Consider the following 16,641-nt stretch of genomic DNA (forward strand, 5'->3'; position numbering starts at 1 on the left):
AGAGGAACTGAAGAGCCCCTTGAAGAAGGTGAAAGAGGAGAGTGAAAAAGCTGGCTTAAAACTCAACATTCTAAAAACTAAGATCATGGCGTCTGGTCCTATCACTTACTTCATGGCAAATAGATGGGGAACCAATGGAAACAGTGGCAGGCTATTTTCTTGGGCTCAAAAATCACTGTAGATGGTAAGTGCTGCCATGAAATTAAGATGCTTGTTTCTTGAAAGAAAAGCTATGACAAACCTAGACAGCTTATTAAAAGGCAGATAAATCACTTTGCCAGCAAATATCCATGTAGTCAAAGCTATGGTCTTTCCAGTAGTCACGTATGGATTTGAGAGTTGGACTATAAAGAAAGCTGGGCACCACAGAATTGTTTCTTTTGAGCTGTGGTGTTGGAGAAGACTCTTGAGAGTCCCTTGGACTGCAAGGAGATAAACCAGTCAATCCTAAAGGAAATCAGTCCTGAATATTCATTGGAAGGACTGATACTGAAGCTCTAATACTTTGGCCACCTTATGTGAAGAGACAACTATTGGAAAAGACCCTGATGCTGGGAGAGATTGAGGGTAGGAGGAGAAGGGGACGACAGAGGATGAGATGGTTGGACAGCATCACCGACTCAATGGACACGGGTTTGAGTGAACTCTGGAAGACAGTGAAGGTCAGGGAAGCCAGGCGTGCTGCCATCCATGGGGTCACAAAAAGTCAGACACGATTTAGGGACTGAGCAACAAAGGGTGACCTGAATGGTGCTGATATATGATATCTGTATAGTGTGTGTGCACGTGTGTGCGCGCGCGTGTGAGTGTGTGTGCACGTGTGTGCTCGTGTGTGTGTGTGTGTGTGAGTGTGCCCATGCATACTCAGTCAGTCAGTCGTGTCCGACTCTTTGTGACTCCATGAACTGTAGCCCGCCAGGCTCCTCTGTCCATGGGATTATCCCAGCAAGAATATTAGAATGGATTGCCATGCCATCCTCCAGGGGATCTTCCCAACCCAGGGATCGAACCCAGTCTCCTGCACTGGCGGGCGGATTATTTACCGTCTGAGCCACCTGGGAAGCCCTATATATATATAAATAAATATAGTATATAGTAATAAAACTGTTACTGTTAAAGACCCAATTATATTAAGATATGGTAGCAATTAAAAAAAATCTTACTTGCATTCGCTTCAAGAAGATTTAAATATTTGGAATAAATGTAAGAAAAAAAATACAAGAGTTAAAGTCAGTTCAGTCACTCAGTTGTGTCCGACTCTTTGCAGCCCCATGGACTACAGGACACCAGGCTTCCCTGTCCATCACCAATGCCTGGAGCTTGCTCAAACTTGTATCCATCAAGTCGGTGATGCCATCCAACCATCTCATCCTCTGTTGTCCCCTTCTCCTACTGCCTTCAATCTTTCCCGCCATCAGGGTCTTTTCTAGGGAGTCAGTTCTTCCCATCAAGTGGCCAAAGTCTTGGAGCTTCAGCTTCAGCATCAGTCCTTTCAATGAGTATTCAGGACTGATTTCCTTCAGGATTGACTGGTTTATCTCCTTGCAGTCCAAGGGACTCTCAAGGCTTCTCCAATACCACAGTTCAAAAGCATTAATTCTTCGGTGCTCAGCTTTCTCTATAATCCAGCTCTTACATCCATACATGACTACTGGGAAAACCATAGCTTTGACTAGACGGACCTTTGTCAGTAAAGTAATATCTCTGCTTTTAATATGTTGTCTAGATTTGACATAGCTTTTCTTACAAGAAACAAGCGTCTTTTAATTTCATGGCGGCAGTCATCATCTGCAGTGATTCTGGAGCCCAAGAAAATAAAGTCCGTCACTGTTTCCATTGTTCCCCATCTATTTGCCATGAAGTGATGGGACTGGATGCCATGATCTTCGTTTTCTGAATGTTGAGTTTTAAGCCAATTTTTCACTCTCCTCTTTCACTTTCATCAAGAGGCTCTTTCATTTTTCTTTGCTTTCTGCCATGAGGGTGGTGTCATCGGCATATCTGAGGTGATTGATATTTCTCCCGGCAACCTTAATTCCAGCTTGTGCTTCTTCCAGCCCAGCGTTTCTCATGATGTACTCTGCATAGAAGTTAAATGAGCAGGGTGACAATATCCAGCCTTGACGTACTCCTTTCCCAATTTGGAACCAGTCTGTTGTTCCATGTCCAGTTCTAACTGTTGCTTCTTGAGCTGCATACAGGTTTCACAGAAGACAGGTAAGGTGGTCTGGTATTCCCATCTCTTGAAGAATTTTCCACAATTTTGATCCGCACAGTCAAAGGCTTTAGTGTAGTCAGTGAAGCAGAAGTAGATGTTTTTCTGGAATTCTCTTGCCTTTTCTATGATCCAACAGATGTTGACAGTTTGATCTCTGGTTCCTTGGCCTTTTCTAAATCCGGCTTGAACATCTGGAAGTTCTTGGTTCACGTACTGCTGAAGCCTGGCTTGAAGGATTTTGAGCATTACCTTGCTAGCATATGAAATGAGTTCATAACTCTTGCTGTACATCTGAAACTAACACAACATTGTAAATAAACTATGCTTCATTTTTTAAGTATTAAAAATATACACTATAAAAGTGTACAATTTGATGTAATTCTTAACCTGTTGTGTTGATGCCAAATCCATCAATGCTATTGGCCATTTAGACTTCAGTTCCTTTTCCTTTGCTTTCCCCTGTCCTAAATCTTTTTTCCTCTACTTTTTAATTTTGGCAAAATACGTATAACACAAAATTTACCATTTTGACAGTATTTAAGTGTACAATTCAGTGACAGTACGCACGTTCACAATCTTGTATGACCATCACCACTTTTTCCAGAAGTCTTTCATCATCCCAAACTGGAACTCTGTCCCCACTGAACCTGCCCTGCCCTGCCCCCTGGCACCCACCGTTCTGTCTCTGTGGACTTGACTCCTGTAGGGACCTCATGTAAGTGTCCTTTTGTGACTGGCTTATTTCACTTAGCATAATGTCCTAAAGGTTCATCGGAATTTTATTACTTTTTAAAGCTGAATAATGTCCCCCTGTGTGGCTGGGCCGCATTTTGTTTGCCCAGCATCTGTTGATGGGCGCTCGGGTTTTACACCTTTTGGCTCTCGCGAATAGTGCTGCTGTGCGTGTTCGTGTGTAAGCATCTGTTTGGGTTCCTGCTTTCAGATCTGGGTGAGGCTGCGAGCTGAGCCGGGGGGTGTTGGCGGACGTGGACCCTGGACAGTGACGCTCACCCCGTTTCCTTTCTCAGCTCCCAGGGAGGGCACAGCCAGGCTCACACCCTCAAGTGGAAAGCCAGGGGCTTCGTCTCGGGGACGAGGCAGGCAGTCTGGGCTGGGAGGGCTCTCGGTCATCACGAGGGTCTTAGCAGAGCAGGGCGCCAGCCTCTCCGGCACCTCCCGTCACTCCTCCATGCTCTGGAGAAGCATTACACACTCAGAGACGGATGTTCCCGTTGCCCGAGTGTGCCAGTCAAACGCACCCCCATTTGTCTGGGGAGGAGACCCCGAGAAGCCAGTCTGGGCCCCTTCCCCTGGCCCCCTGCACTGAACTCCCAGGCGTATCCTGTCTCCGAGCTTCCTGGTGGTTGGACGCCAAGAGAGGTGCCCCTTAGTAAGACACCATTTGGCTGCACACCCATCTCTGCTTGTAGGGGGGGGACACCCACGTCCATGAGGGGCCACGGCCGCTCTCCCGTCGCTCAGGCAGGCCGTGGCCTGACGCAGTCGCAGTGGGCCGTTCTCCGTGGCTGCTGGATTTTGCTGGAACTTCCAGAGCCGCCCCGCAGATGCTGCTGTGTGGGCAGTTGCCCAGGGTGGACTCTCAGGCGCTGGCTGACCTCGGGCTGGGGGGCGTCAGCTCCACGGTATGGCTTCGGGGCCTCTCCCCATGGTCACTGGCCGGTTCACTCCCAGCAGCCACGCAGGGGCCCCCCGCCTCACCCACCAGGGCCTCTCTCTGACATTGGGATCCCGTGCATTTGAAGCCGGCCTCCAGCCTGAGAAACCCCAAGTTCCCCGCAGAAAAGCGAAAGCGGAGATACTGCAGGCCCCCGAAGGCAATTGTTAAAAAATTATAGTGAATATTTTTGGATAGATCAAAGATTTCGCATCCATGAAACCAGAGAGCAGGAAATGAATTCAGTAGTAGCGGACCCAATCAAACTTTTTGGCCAACCCAATAAAAACCTGGTAGCAAAAATGTCAAGGGGAAAACTGGGGTCGGGGGGAAAGGAGGAAATTTCCCAGAAAGTAGGAAAAACTGACAGGGGTGAAGATGAGAGGGGCATTATTTTAAGGACTGAAAGGCCAGCTCATGCACCTCCTGCAGCCGGGCGAACGGACACCCGGACAGTCCAGCCTCAGCTGCGGCCGCTGCTTGGGGCCTCGGGGTGACCCCTGAACAGAGCTAACAGCGCCTCCGGCAGGGCCCCTGGGCTGGGGTTGGGACGTGCACGGGGGCCAGAGGGCTTGTCTAAGTTGGAGACCCGAGATCTGAACCTGGAGGGGCTACGCTCCCTCCAGAGGCTCCGGGAGGGGGTCCTTCCGGCATCTTCCAGCTTCCCGTGGCTCTCGGAGTCCCCTGGCTTGTGACCTCGTCTCCATGATCTTGGTGGTGTGGTCACTGGTCCTCCCCGCCCCCCTCCTACTAAGACTCCTCGCCTCAGGTTAGGGCCACCAGAGAAGCCAGGACGTCCTCTCCAGGTCCTTGGCTTGGGGCTTCCCTCGTGGGCCGGCGGTTAAGAATCCGCCTGGCAGTACAAGGGACACTGATTGGATCCCTGATCTGGGAAGGGCCCCCACGCCGAGAACAAGTGAGCCCGTGACCCACGACTCCTGAGTCTGTGCTCCGGAGCCTGGGAGCCACGACTGCTGAAGCCCGAGGTCCCAGAGCTCACGTTGCACAAAGGACGCCCGCCCACGGCCACTAGAGCGCGGCCCTCAGCACAGCTGGGGAAAAGCCTGCCCGCACCCAAGGCCCAGCACAGCCACAGAAATGAGAACCCTTACCTCGACTGCAAAGACCTTTTTCCAACTAAGGTCCCGCGGGGTTCCAGGTTCGGGCGTGGACAAATGTTTTGGGGCCCGCCAGCCCCTGCAGAGGGTGTGAGTGGGGTGAGGACGCTTCCATAGGACAAACTCAGCCACCGGTGTTGAGCCTGGGGCTCACCCAGGTGCGGGGTGGGGGGCCCTCCAGGCAGAAGTCTTGTCCCCCCTTGCTTCCTGCAGCCAAGCCCCTGTGTTCCCTTCTCTGTGCAGCGGCTCTACGGCTGATCCCTGCTCCCCAGACACGAGCAGCCCCGAGTCGGCGCCCATGGCCGTCAGAGAGAAGATGCGCTCCCGGTTCCACGGCAGCCACGACCTGGTCCACCGCCTGTTTGTCTGCATCTCAGGTGCCCCGTCGGGCCCCGGGGTGGGCACGGGCTTGGGGGTACACAGGGTCAGGCCCCAGGCTGGGCATGGGCTCGGGGGTACACGGGGGGTGGGCAGGCTGCAGGCAGTGGCTGGCACGCTGCAGGAGTCTCCCCAGGAAGGTTCGGGTGCGGGCCCTGCCCGGGGTCCCTCACCACGTCATTTCCTTGCCCCGAGCTCCGAGAGGAGCCCAGCCAAGAGGTGGGCGTCGTGTGTCCGCAGGTCCTCCTTGGTGTGGGGGTAGGAGCCCAGGCCGGGCCCCAGGGCCCTGGCCACCCACCCGAGAGGTCCTGTTCAATCTGATGTCCTGATTGATGCTGTTTCCTTCTGTCCCCTGAGTGAGGGGGCAGATGACTGCTTCATCTCCTAGGATTCAGAGGGGCGTGAGCGCAGCGTCTTTTTCGCCGTCTCCCTTAGTTTGTGCGTTGTGAGCTGGTGCAGGCATGTGGTTTGGAAGCATGGCTGTGCGGTGGGGTCTCGCTCCCCGCCGCCGGCCTGCCTGCCATCCACCCCCTTCTCCGGGTGGGGCTCAGCCAGTGCCCCTCCTGCAGCCTTGTCCCCCACCTGGCCCATCCTCTGGCCCCAGGCCGTGGGGTGGAGCAGCGGGGGCGCAGCCTGTGGATTGGCAGGCGCTGCAGAGTCGGGGTCCCGGTCCTGGGTGTGACTCTGCACTGCCCAGGGCCCCAGGCAGGGCCCCCACCCAGGCCAGGCTCAGGGGTGGCTCTGAGCTTCCATTTTAACATCTGGCAGAACCCGCTGCAAATCCACGGGTCTGTCTTGCGGTCTGGGGAGCAGCAGGCCCAGCAGGTGCCCAGCAGGGCTGCTGACACAGCAGGAACCCTCCAGAACCGCTGGCCACAGCGTCGGCGCGGTGACAGGCCCCGGGCCCTGGGGGCTGGGGGTCAGGTGCAGTCACCCCCTGGCCTTGCTGTGAACGCAGCCTCACCTGCCCTCAAAGAGCTTTTCACTGAGGAGGGCTGAGCCCACCTGACTGAGGGATGAGGAAACCTCGGCCCGTGAGGGTGGGGGCAGCCCCAAGGGCCCCCTGTCTGGGCAGGTCCCCAGAAGGGCTGGCCGAGGTGGCCGTGATGGGGAAGGAGCTGCCACGGGGGTAGGCACACTTGGGGGCGTGGAGTCGTCCCTCAGTGAGGAGCCAGAGCCCTTTGGTGGCCGTGGCTGAGACCCCCAGCACAAAAGCATGAACGGGACTAACTGCTGCCTGGGGTGGGGGGCCCTGCGAGGTCGTGGGCCCGTCCCCTCCTTCCCTTGCCTCCTGAACTTGGCTTCTGCCAGAGGGAACCTGGGGTGGGGGGTAGGGGTCGCTTCCCACCCCGGCTCATCCAAGGACGAGCTGGTCCCTGGCCCTGAGCCGCAGCGGCTCAGCAGCCAGCAGGCGCCTCCCCTGCCCTCCCCGCGTCCCCCGCAGGTGTGGCCGACCAGCTGCAGACCAACTACGCGAGCGACCTGAGGAGCATCCTGAAGACCCTCTTTCAGGTCATGGCCACCAAGCCAGAGACGGACGACAAGGAAAAGCTGAAGAAGGGTGAGTGCCGGCCAGGCTCGGAGGCGTGCCACCCCCACCCGGGGATGCCTCGGAAACCTGCTCTCCTGGGCCACCTAGCTTCTTGTATGACCACACCCCGCGGCAGAAGCCCCCAGCCGAGCCAGGCTGTCCGCTGGGGGGCGGAGGGCACACCTCGCAGGCCCCCCGAGGCCACTGCCAGGAGCAGCAGCAGCGATCGCGTAGCACGCTGGCTGGGCCACCCAAAGGCGAGGTCGGTTGAGGAGGCGTGGTGCCCTTCCTTGGACAGACGGGACCCAGTGGTCCACAGTCGCTTCTGCAGAATTCTGTCTGTCAGAGCAACCAGACGCCAGCCCACAGTCCTGGAGGGGACACAGGTCCCACTGCTCCAGGAGGAAGTGGCCCTTTGTGACCTGCCTCACACCCGAGTGTGCACTCACCCGCGTGCGCGCACACACACACACACACACACACTCTCTGAACAGTCACCTGGGGAGGGAGCAGGGGTCAGGCAGGGGACGCTGAGGCGAGGGCCGGGCGGGGTCCCAGCGTGGGGGAGGGGCGCCACCCCTGCTGGCTCCCTCTCTTGGGGTTGAGGCTCCAGTTCTTGGCAAGCGGCCCCCCATCCCCGGGGCTTCTGCTCAAGAGCGACCAGGCAGCCCGCCCAGGCCCTGGGGAGAAGTCTGTCTTTTGTGCCCACCCAGCTTTGCCTCCCGAGGTCCATTCTGCTGGGCTGCACTGCCCCCACATACCCGGGGATTCCGCGGGGCTGCCTGTGGACCACCGCTACTCAGGAAGGGCAGTGACGTGGGCGCCTCTGCAAGCAAGGAGTGTGGGCCCCAGGGCTCGGGCCAGGCCTGGTCCACTGCCCACGTCAGGGCCACGGTCCAGGGGCCTGACCACACACCAACAGTGCACGGGCCCGAGGCCAGCTGCCCACGTGGGGGCACTCAGATGGACAGGCTCCTAGGGTCGGGTCAGCACCCTGCCTGCCGGGCAGCGGGTGAGGGCCCCGGTGACCCCCTCTGTGGGCGGGACTGTGCACTGGGGGCTGCCCTCCGCTGGCCATACCCAGGCACACCTCCCGGGCACGAGTGGTGGCCCGTTGAGCCCAGTGGCCACATTTTCTTCCAGTCACCCAGACCCTGCGGAGCGCGGCCCTGGAGGACTGCGCCCTGTGCCAGGAGACCCTGTCATCCTCCGAGCTGGCTGCCAAGGCCCGAGCCGGAGACTTGGAAGGTGCGTGAGGGGCCGGGGCCTCCCCTCTACTCTGGCCTGCAGGCTGGGGGCAGCCCTCCTCCAGTGGGGGCCCCCCACCAAGGCCGTCAGGACTTGTGGCTCTCAGGGCAGGGCCGGGGAGTCCCCAGCATCCTCACTCTCCTCCTCGAGTGAGAGTCAGGATTTACCTGTTGGAGCTGGCCTCGTGGCCTGGCGTGACCCCAGGAGCGGCATCACTGGGACGGAAAGGGTGGACAGCGTGAGGGGAGGCCTCACTGGGGTGAGCGGTGGGCGGGAGCCAGAGCAGGGGCCCGGAGGGCAGGGTGGGAGGGGCGGGGGTCTGCAGGCAGCAGGCGGGGGGAGGGCAAGTCCTCGGGCGCAGCTTGGGGAGGAGGGGCCGGAGACGGGGCCGGAGACCATGGTCTCTCCTGGGCGAGTAGCCTCTCCGGCGCCGCCGCGCTCACGGCTGGTGCAGGGTGGGCACCTCATGTCTGGGGTGTCTCCCTGGACAAGGTGGCTCCTCCCAGCGCCTTCAGTCCCCGCCCCCCAAATTCCAGAGCAGCCTCCCAGGGGCTCTCTCCAGTGAGCGCCTAGAGAAGGGAAAGGGGGTGAGACCAGTCGTGGGGGGCCGGCGCTGCACCTGTAGGGGGCGGGGCCATCCCCGGGGCGGGGCCATCCCCGGGGCGGGGCCATCCCCGGGGCGGGGCCATCCCCGGGGCGGGGCCAGCCTGGTCTCCGGGAGACGCCCTCCCTCGCATCCCCTCCCCCAGCTCCCTTGACCCGCTCTGGAGCCGGGTTGGGCGGGGCTGCCGGGGCGCCTGAGGCTCTAGCAGAGCCTTGATGGGGAGGTTGACAAAGGGAGTTGATTTCTTTCATCTGTCAGCCCCCGTGTTTGCCCGAGGACCCTGCCAGACTGGATGCCGGCCGGGAGAGGCTTGGGAGAGGGTGGCCGGGGTGCACCTCGCCCTGAGTCTTGGGGCGACCTGCAGGCTGCTGCCACAGAGGTCCGATCCACGCGCCTGGCCAGCAGTCCTGATACCTAGCCAGTAAGGAGCCTCGAGAGGACCGGAGGCTCCTGCATACCACCAGCCTCCGACCCCCGCCCCAGCCCACCGGCCCTCACTGCCGCCCCCGGCACCGCTGCCTCGGGCTGACCTGTCCCCCACTGTTATTGTCACAGACCCGCCCGAGTGGGTCCCGGACGAGGCCTGCGGCTTCTGCACCGCCTGCAAAGCGCCGTTCACAGTCATCCGCAGGAAGCACCACTGCCGCAGCTGCGGGAAGGTAGGCAGGTGGGCGGCTGGGGCTGCCACCTCAGACATCCCAGGGAGCGTCTGCACACCCCGCGCCCAGGTCCAGGGGTCAGGACCGATGCTCCGGGGCTGGCGAGGACTTAGGAGTCCTGTGCAGAGAGACACCCATGAGCCCTGGGCCCTGCTCTGACTTGGCACAGGGTGTGGCCTTGGGCTTCCCAGGTGGCGCTGGCGGTAAAGAACCCGCCTGCCAATGCAGGAGGCACGGAGACCTGGGTTCGATCCCGGGGTCGGGAAGATCCCCTGGAGGAGGGCATGGCAACCCACTCCAGTATTCTTGCCTGGAGAATCCCATGGACAGAAGAGCCTGGTCCATGGGGTCAGCAAAGAGTCTGACAGGACCGAGCGCCCTAGCACGCATGAACGCGGCCTCGGGCACGCAGCCACTAAGTGCGGTGGTGCTGTGGCCAGTCCTGGGTCCTTCAGACCGGGGGGTCTGGTGGGGGTGGGGTGGGGGCGGAGGGTCTGAATTGGAGCCTGCCGCAGCCTTGGTGTAAAGCCAGGACCCCCTTCCTCAGCCTGGCCTCTTGGTCAAGACCTGCCCCAGGTTTTCCTGAAGGTCCTGGCTCCGCGCTGGGGAGCGGGAGAACCCCGGGTGGGAGGAACGTGCAGGTCGGCCGGCCAGGGGGCGCAGGGCTCTGCTCCCGCCCTTGCTGGCCGCCCCCCTACCCCCCCCCCCGCGAGGCGCAGGGCTGCGGAGGGCGCTCACTCGGCCGCGCTCCCGCCTCCTAGATCTTCTGCTCGCGCTGCTCCTCGCACTCGGCGCCGCTGCCGCGCTTCGGGCAGGTGAAGCCGGTCCGCGTGTGCACGCACTGCTACATGTTCCACGTCACGCCCTTCTGCAGCGACAAGGCGGGCATCTGACCGGGCCCGCGGGCGCGCCGGGCTCCCGGGAGGGGCCCCCGCTGCCGCGCCGCGCCTCCGCCACCCGGGCGGGCCGTCCGCTGGCCGGAGGGGCTTCGCCGCGTCTCATCTGCCTGCTGGCCCCGCCCCTGCGGGGGCTGCGGGCGCCCGGACTCCAGAACTCCAGTGCCTCCGCCCCCCGCCTGCAGGGCCCTCCGGCCCGGTGTAGGGCCCCACGGAGGTCAGCTGCAGCCAGCGCGGGGACCTGGGGTGCCAAGCCCGGGCCGGGGTGGGTCCCGCTGCCTTGCTGAGACGCCGTCGGAGGCTCAGCCGTAGCGGAAGGTCCGCTCTTCCTGGGCGGGTGAGAGGGGCCACTCAAAGCAGCCGCACGGCTTCCCCCCATGAGGTGGCCGAACGGGGAAAGACTAGGCTGTCCTCTCTCTCTGCAGGGCTCTGCGCCCACAGCCCCCCACCCCCTGCTCCCCTCAGGACCTTGCCTAAACCACATGTCTCATTTCTTGTTGGAGAGGGGACGTGCAGAGCAGACCCTGTAGTCCTCTGGGCAAGCGGCTGGCCCCTGCTGTGCTCTGCCCACCTTGGTCCTCCAGCTGATGGGGGGCGGGGGGCACCAAGCAGCAGGCAGAGGTATCTCAGCTTCCGAGGCCAGGGCGCTCCAGGGGGCTGAGGACCCCAGTGATGACCTCTTGGCTGCCCTTACTTCCATCCCTCTGACCCCCTGGGACCCTGGCCCCAGAGCGGCCCCAGGCCCCAGCACGGACACCTCCTCAGGCTTAAATCTCAGGCTTCACATTGCAATGATGATTGCAGTTTTATTTTTAGAGAGATGACACCTACTGCTTCTTTTATAGCATAAAATCCAATTACTGTTTGACAGTGGAATATACACGCACAAAAAAACAGCTTGTGTGGGAGAAGAAAAGTATATAATGGAGGGTATATTATGTATTGAGATTATTTTTATTTTCTAAATGCTGTAATTCAAAACCATTTCCATAAATCTATTTAAGGATTGCAGACACTCTTATTTCTCGTGTGAGCATGGATGGACTCCTTTTTCTTTGTCTGGGACGCGATGGGGTTCTTGCTGAAGTGCGCTCTCCTCCAGGAAACGAGGAGGGCTTCTGGACTCCTGGGACAGTGGGAAGGCAGGACGTGGCTTGCCACCAGCCCCCAGGAGAAGGGTGACCACCCCTTCCTCCACCCCATTCCACTCCCTGCGATGGGCTCCAGCCTCCCCCACTGCGCACCCATCCTGCCCAGCACCCCAGGCAGGCCAGCAGACAGGTGGACACCCACACAGGGCGGGGGCACAGGAGAGGAGAAAGACTGTTCGTGTCCTGGAGGCTGGTGGTGGCAGGAGGACAACTGGCAGCTTATGGGAGGGCCAGGGCTAGGGTACACCACCCTTCCCCCATGGGTCTGGGCTCCTCCAAGGCCCCTGCTGCAGCCTCCACCGGCCACCAGGGGGCACCCTACCCAACGCCTCCTCCCCCCTGGGGCCTGGTGGCCAGGCTGTGGGGGCTTAGAGCCCTGCCTGCAGGGGCTGTCCCACTGTGGTGCGCACTCCAGGTTGGAACAAGGCCCCCAGCACACACGCACCCAGCAGCCAGGCACTTGTTCTCGAGGAACTGCAGGCAGGTGGAGAAACCAGAGAGGGTCCTGGCCCAGCAAAGATCACAGGCTGGGCGGGCCTCACCCTTAATGGCAGTGCAGAGTGGGCAAGAGGGCTCCTGATCAAGCTGGGCACTTCAGACCACCAGGGCTGGGGGTGGGGGCTGACACCATGGAGGGGGAACTTCCCGGTCATTCCCAGCTGTTCCTGTTCTCGGGACTCTGCAGAAGTTGGGGGGCGGTGTTGTTCAGTCACTCAGTCGTGTCCGACTCTGCGACCCCATGGACTGCAGCACGCCAGGCCTCCCTGTCCATCACCAGCTCCTGGAGCTTGCTCAAACTCATGTCCATCGTGTTGGTGATGCTATCCAACCATCTTATCTTGTCGTCCCCTTCTCCTCCCGCCTTCAGTCTTTCCTAGCATCAGGGTCTTTTCCAATGAGTTGCCTCTTCACATCAGGTGGCCGAAGCAGTGGAGCTTCAGTTTCAGCATCAGTCCTTCCGGGGGGAGGTGAGTGGGACCTAAAGTTCTGCCCTAAGCCACCTCCATAACTCAGAGTCCTGGAGGCTCTTGTCTGCTCTTAGGTCTACCAAGAGCCACCTCCTGGGCACCCCCCACCCTCCTTGGCCCCCATCCTCACACTCATTTTCAGAGCAGAGTCTCAGACTTGTTGCAGGAGTCAGCGAACCTCTCAGAACCTCTCCTGTCTGTGAGACCGGGGAGAGACAGATTCCAGGCTGGCACAAGCTCAAACTTAACCTCAGCCCAAAGGCTTAAAAACATGTGGCCTGGGTTCTGCTGGTGTGTTCGTTTCCAAGAGTTCAGCGCGGGTCAGGGGCTGGGTCCTGCACCCGAACTGGGCAAAGATGAGCACTCCCACATTCCAGACCTGGCCTGCCCTGGGGGGGTCTGCAGGTCTGGGGGCTGAGCAAGCTGGGCCTTGCGGGGTGGGCAGGATGCCACTGGAGAGTGGGATACCAGAGCTACACAGACACAGAACAGCCCAGTTCGAAGTGGCGAGGGTCCCGGTGAGGGTGGAGTACAGATGGTGAACGGGGGGTTACCCCAGGCACCAAACACTGGGCTTCGAGCAGGGGAGGACACAGTCAGATCTGTGGTCTGGACACCTTGTGGGGAGGACGAGTTGGGGGGGGCAGACCCCAGGGCCCCCACTGCTCCATTGCAGGCAGTAATGCAGTGTAACTGCGGTCGCTGCTCTGACCTGGCTGTCTCTCCACCTCGTCACTCAGGACCGCCTTGAGCCCTACAGGCTGTGAGCTGAGCACCCTCTGACCGAGGCAGCTCAGGGCGTGCTTGCCCAAGCCTGCCCGGCTGCCCTCTGGGTCTAGAAGCCGCTGGATGCCTGGGGGCCTGGGATAGGGGCTCGGGCCCTCGGGGCATCCAGTTGGAGACTGTGAGGCCTTATGATGGTGTGTAGCGGCCAGGGCCAAATGAAGGCCACCTGCGCATGTTCTGGGAAGCCCAAAAGTCTTCCTGGAAGAGGCGGGGACGCAGGCCAGAAGGCCTAGGCCAGAGAACGCAGACAGTAGGGCTGGGAGAGGGATGCTGGGGTGAGCCCTGAAGCCCCTACTGTCTGGGGGGAGGAGACTTGCCGTCCGCTCCAGGCTCACGCTCCTCAGGGCTCTGGGAAGAAAGGGCCTTGGAGGTAGCTGGCAGGGGCCGAGGGGCGGCAGTAGGGCTGAGCTGGGCACTGGTCCTGCCCCCCCAGCCTGGGCCCAGGCCCTGGGAGAGGAGCAGGCTGGTGGCCCTGAGCCGCCAGCGGCCACACCCAACCCCGCAGCGGGCACCTCAGTCTGCACCACCTCCCTCCTTCGTAGGATTTTCCCCCTGAGAGAAAGTTTAAAAGAAAATCTTATTGCTTTGCTTTTGGACATTTTTGGGTATTTAAGACAATCACCTATACATTGTCCAGGGGTCATTGAGTATAGTTGGAAAACTCTGTAAAGAGAAACAAATATACCCCACAAATTGTTCACAAGTATAATGAGCTTCTTTTCTTATTTTACATTTAAAACTGGCATGGACATCATGCTGACGAGGCAGACACTTGTTACATCCTCACGCATCTTGATTTTGCTGTCTTTTGGTATGCTGGGGACAAGGCTTTCCCTAGCGTTAAACTCTTTCGAAGTCCCGCCGTGCCCTTGCCCGGGCGGCTGTGCGCCCTTTTACGGAACTTGATGCTGACTGCGACTAACCAGGCCCCGCGCCCATCTCCCTACGTGGAGCGCGCGGACTGAGAGGCGCTTGTGGGCTTCCCTGGTGGCTCGGCGGCAAAGAATTGCCCACCAGTGCAGGAGACGCGGGTTCAGTCCCTGGCCCAGGAAGAGCCCCCGTGCCATGGAGCGACTAAGCCTGCGCACCGCGACTGCTGAGCCTGCGCTCGGCAAGAAGGGAGACCACGGCCGCGAGAAGCCCGCCCACCGCACCTGCAGAGCGGCCCCCACTCGCCACAACTGGAGGAAAGCCCGCGAAGCAACGAAGACCAGGCACAGCCAAGAAGTACAAAGATCTTTAGAGAAAGAAACGCCTGCTGATTTGGGCCTGATGTTCGTGTCTCTGCCACTCCTGACCCTGCCCTGCGCCTGGCATACTGCCTCCCAGGGCTTCCCATGCAGCCTTCACCGCACCCCATAACAGCCTGAGGCCGCTACTGCCAACTCCAGTTTATCGCTGGGGAGACCAAGGCTCGGAGAGGGTTAGGGACTTGGCCAAGGTCTTGTGGCCAGACAAGAATCTGGGGTGGCTTTGGGGGAGGGGCCAGTGACGGAAGCCCCCGGGGCTCGCCCCTGGTCCTGGCACACAGCGGGCGGCTTGCAGGCTGACCGCCGTGCTGGGCTGGGCATGGCCCTCCAGCCCCTGACAGATGACCCCAGAGCTCATCTCTGTCTCCCTGCGCTTCGGTCCCTGTTGGAACCTGCCACCGCCCGGGGTCTGCACTGGGCTGGGGGAGGGCGCCAGCCCTGGCCGCTCACTCCCAGCCTCCTCCCCCGAGCACTGGGCCTGGGGACACTGGGGGCAGCAGGACTCCAACCCAGTGGCCGAGGGGGTGAGAGAGAAGGCAGGACAGGGCCTGGCCACCCTGGCGGTGTGAGAGAGGGTTCTGGAGGGGGAAGGGCCGCACACACGGTCTCCTCCCGGGGCAGTGCTTCCCGACGCTCTTCTGAGAGCCACAGGCATGTCCCCAGTGTGTGTGCTGGCTGAGGGCTGGGTGACAGGCGCCCTTAGACACTGGATCCAGGGCAAGGGAGCTGGGGCCTGGTCAGCACGGGAGAACGTAGGAAACGGTCTTCCCGAGGGGTCCTCCCTCGCAGGATCCTGGGGGTGGCGAGTTCGCCAGCCTTTCACAAGCTTCCCCCCAGGACTCCTCCTAAGGTCCTCCAGTGCCCAGAGAGGGGCGTGTAGTTCTCATTTCAGAGGCAGGGAAGCTGAGGCAAGGGTGGGGTGGCGGACAAAATCCGCCCAACAGACCCCTAAGGCCTCCTGGACTCAGGCCCGGAACGTCTTCCTGAACCCCCCAGGCTAGGAGCCCTGAGGTGAACTGGGCTTCTCCTAAGAGCCGCAGGGGAAAGAGTTTGGAGGAAGGGGCAGGGAGGGGTATGTGGGCTGGGGGGTTGCCGCTGGGGGCCTGGGAGAGGGGAGGGGAGTTGGGGTGGGTAGGAACGGTCCAGGGCCTGTCTTGGACGCTAAGTGAAGGAAAGGGGTGGGGGCCTGGACTCCCAGGGGGAGGAGGCCTCCAAAGCCTGCTTCTTCCCTTCCAGTGCGGCCTCGGCGGGGTCGCACTCTGACAGGATAGGTCTCTTCACAGAAGGGGCAGGGAGAGCTGGCCAGGCGTGGGAGATGGGGTAGGCCAGGAGGCTGCTGGCCCAGCCTGGGCTCAGAGAAGGCTGCCTGGAGGAGGTGACTGCGCCCTGCTGGAGACCTGCTCTAGGGAACAGTCCCAGGGTGGCACCCTGCCATCCTTGGACCTGGGCCAGCCAGCACCGACCCAGGGCAGCCCTCAGTGCCTACAATGTCCCTTCCACGGGGCAGGGGGGTGGCGCGCGTTGAGGCTCTGCGTGCAGACACCTGACGGGTCCCAGGCAAGGCCACCCCCTCCATCCTCCCCCTCGCCCCAGCACCCTCAGCTGGCGGCCTGGGACTCTCCCTGGGGAGCTCTGGACTCGCTCACAGCCACAGGTCCAGCCATGTGGGACCACTTCTCCTGCTGGCTCTCTCCATCCCTCCATCCACCGCTCAACACACATGGCGTTGCGGGGCTGCCCCCCGCCCAAGCCCCACAGTGGGACCCTGACGCCTCTGCCCACACCAGTCGGCCCACGTCCCCATCCACCCTTCACTGTGCGGGGCGCCCAGGCAGCGTGGACCCCGCGGGCACGGGGAAGTGGTCCGTCCTGGGTGTGGCTGAGGGTGGGGGGTCCCCCAAAGGCCTAGATGTAGTCAGTGGCTCAAGGTGGGGACCACACACAGCCCTGCAGTCACATCTCCGCCCCTGTGCTGCCGCTGTGGCACAGAGCGCGCCCCAGGCCCCTCGACAGGAAAGGGAGGTGGGGGCCCAGCAGGTGCGGTCACACCGGCACCCGTGCAGCTTCAGGACTGCAGCCAGCAGCGCATCCCTCACATAACCAGGGGTGGCCTGACCTTGCAAACACCAAGCGGTAAGCCAGGGGTCCTGCCTCCAACC

General features: G+C 60.8%; 1 protein-coding gene across 3 annotated transcripts in view; it reads left to right on the plus strand.

The window, feature by feature from the left end:
* Positions 1-11,348, plus strand: part of ZFYVE28 (zinc finger FYVE-type containing 28) — a 98,378-nt gene extending 87,030 nt beyond the window's left edge. The window contains exons 9-13 of one of the 3 annotated variants that reach the window (XM_042251723.1): positions 5,255-5,388; positions 6,834-6,950; positions 8,064-8,168; positions 9,328-9,431; positions 10,193-11,348. In XM_042251723.1, the coding sequence (XP_042107657.1) occupies positions 5,255-5,388; positions 6,834-6,950; positions 8,064-8,168; positions 9,328-9,431; positions 10,193-10,324 (592 nt within the window). In that variant the 3' untranslated portion in view covers positions 10,325-11,348. Of the gene's footprint in view, positions 1-5,254; positions 5,389-6,833; positions 8,179-9,327; positions 9,892-10,192 lie in introns of those variants that run through there. The other 2 variants (XM_042251722.2, XM_042251721.1) reach the window with 2 other exon arrangements.
* Positions 11,349-16,641: the final 5,293 nt, after the last annotated feature.

The sequence above is a fragment of the Ovis aries genome, chromosome 6, assembly GCF_016772045.2.
Source record: "Ovis aries strain OAR_USU_Benz2616 breed Rambouillet chromosome 6, ARS-UI_Ramb_v3.0, whole genome shotgun sequence".
Classification (NCBI taxonomy): Eukaryota; Metazoa; Chordata; class Mammalia; order Artiodactyla; family Bovidae; genus Ovis; species Ovis aries.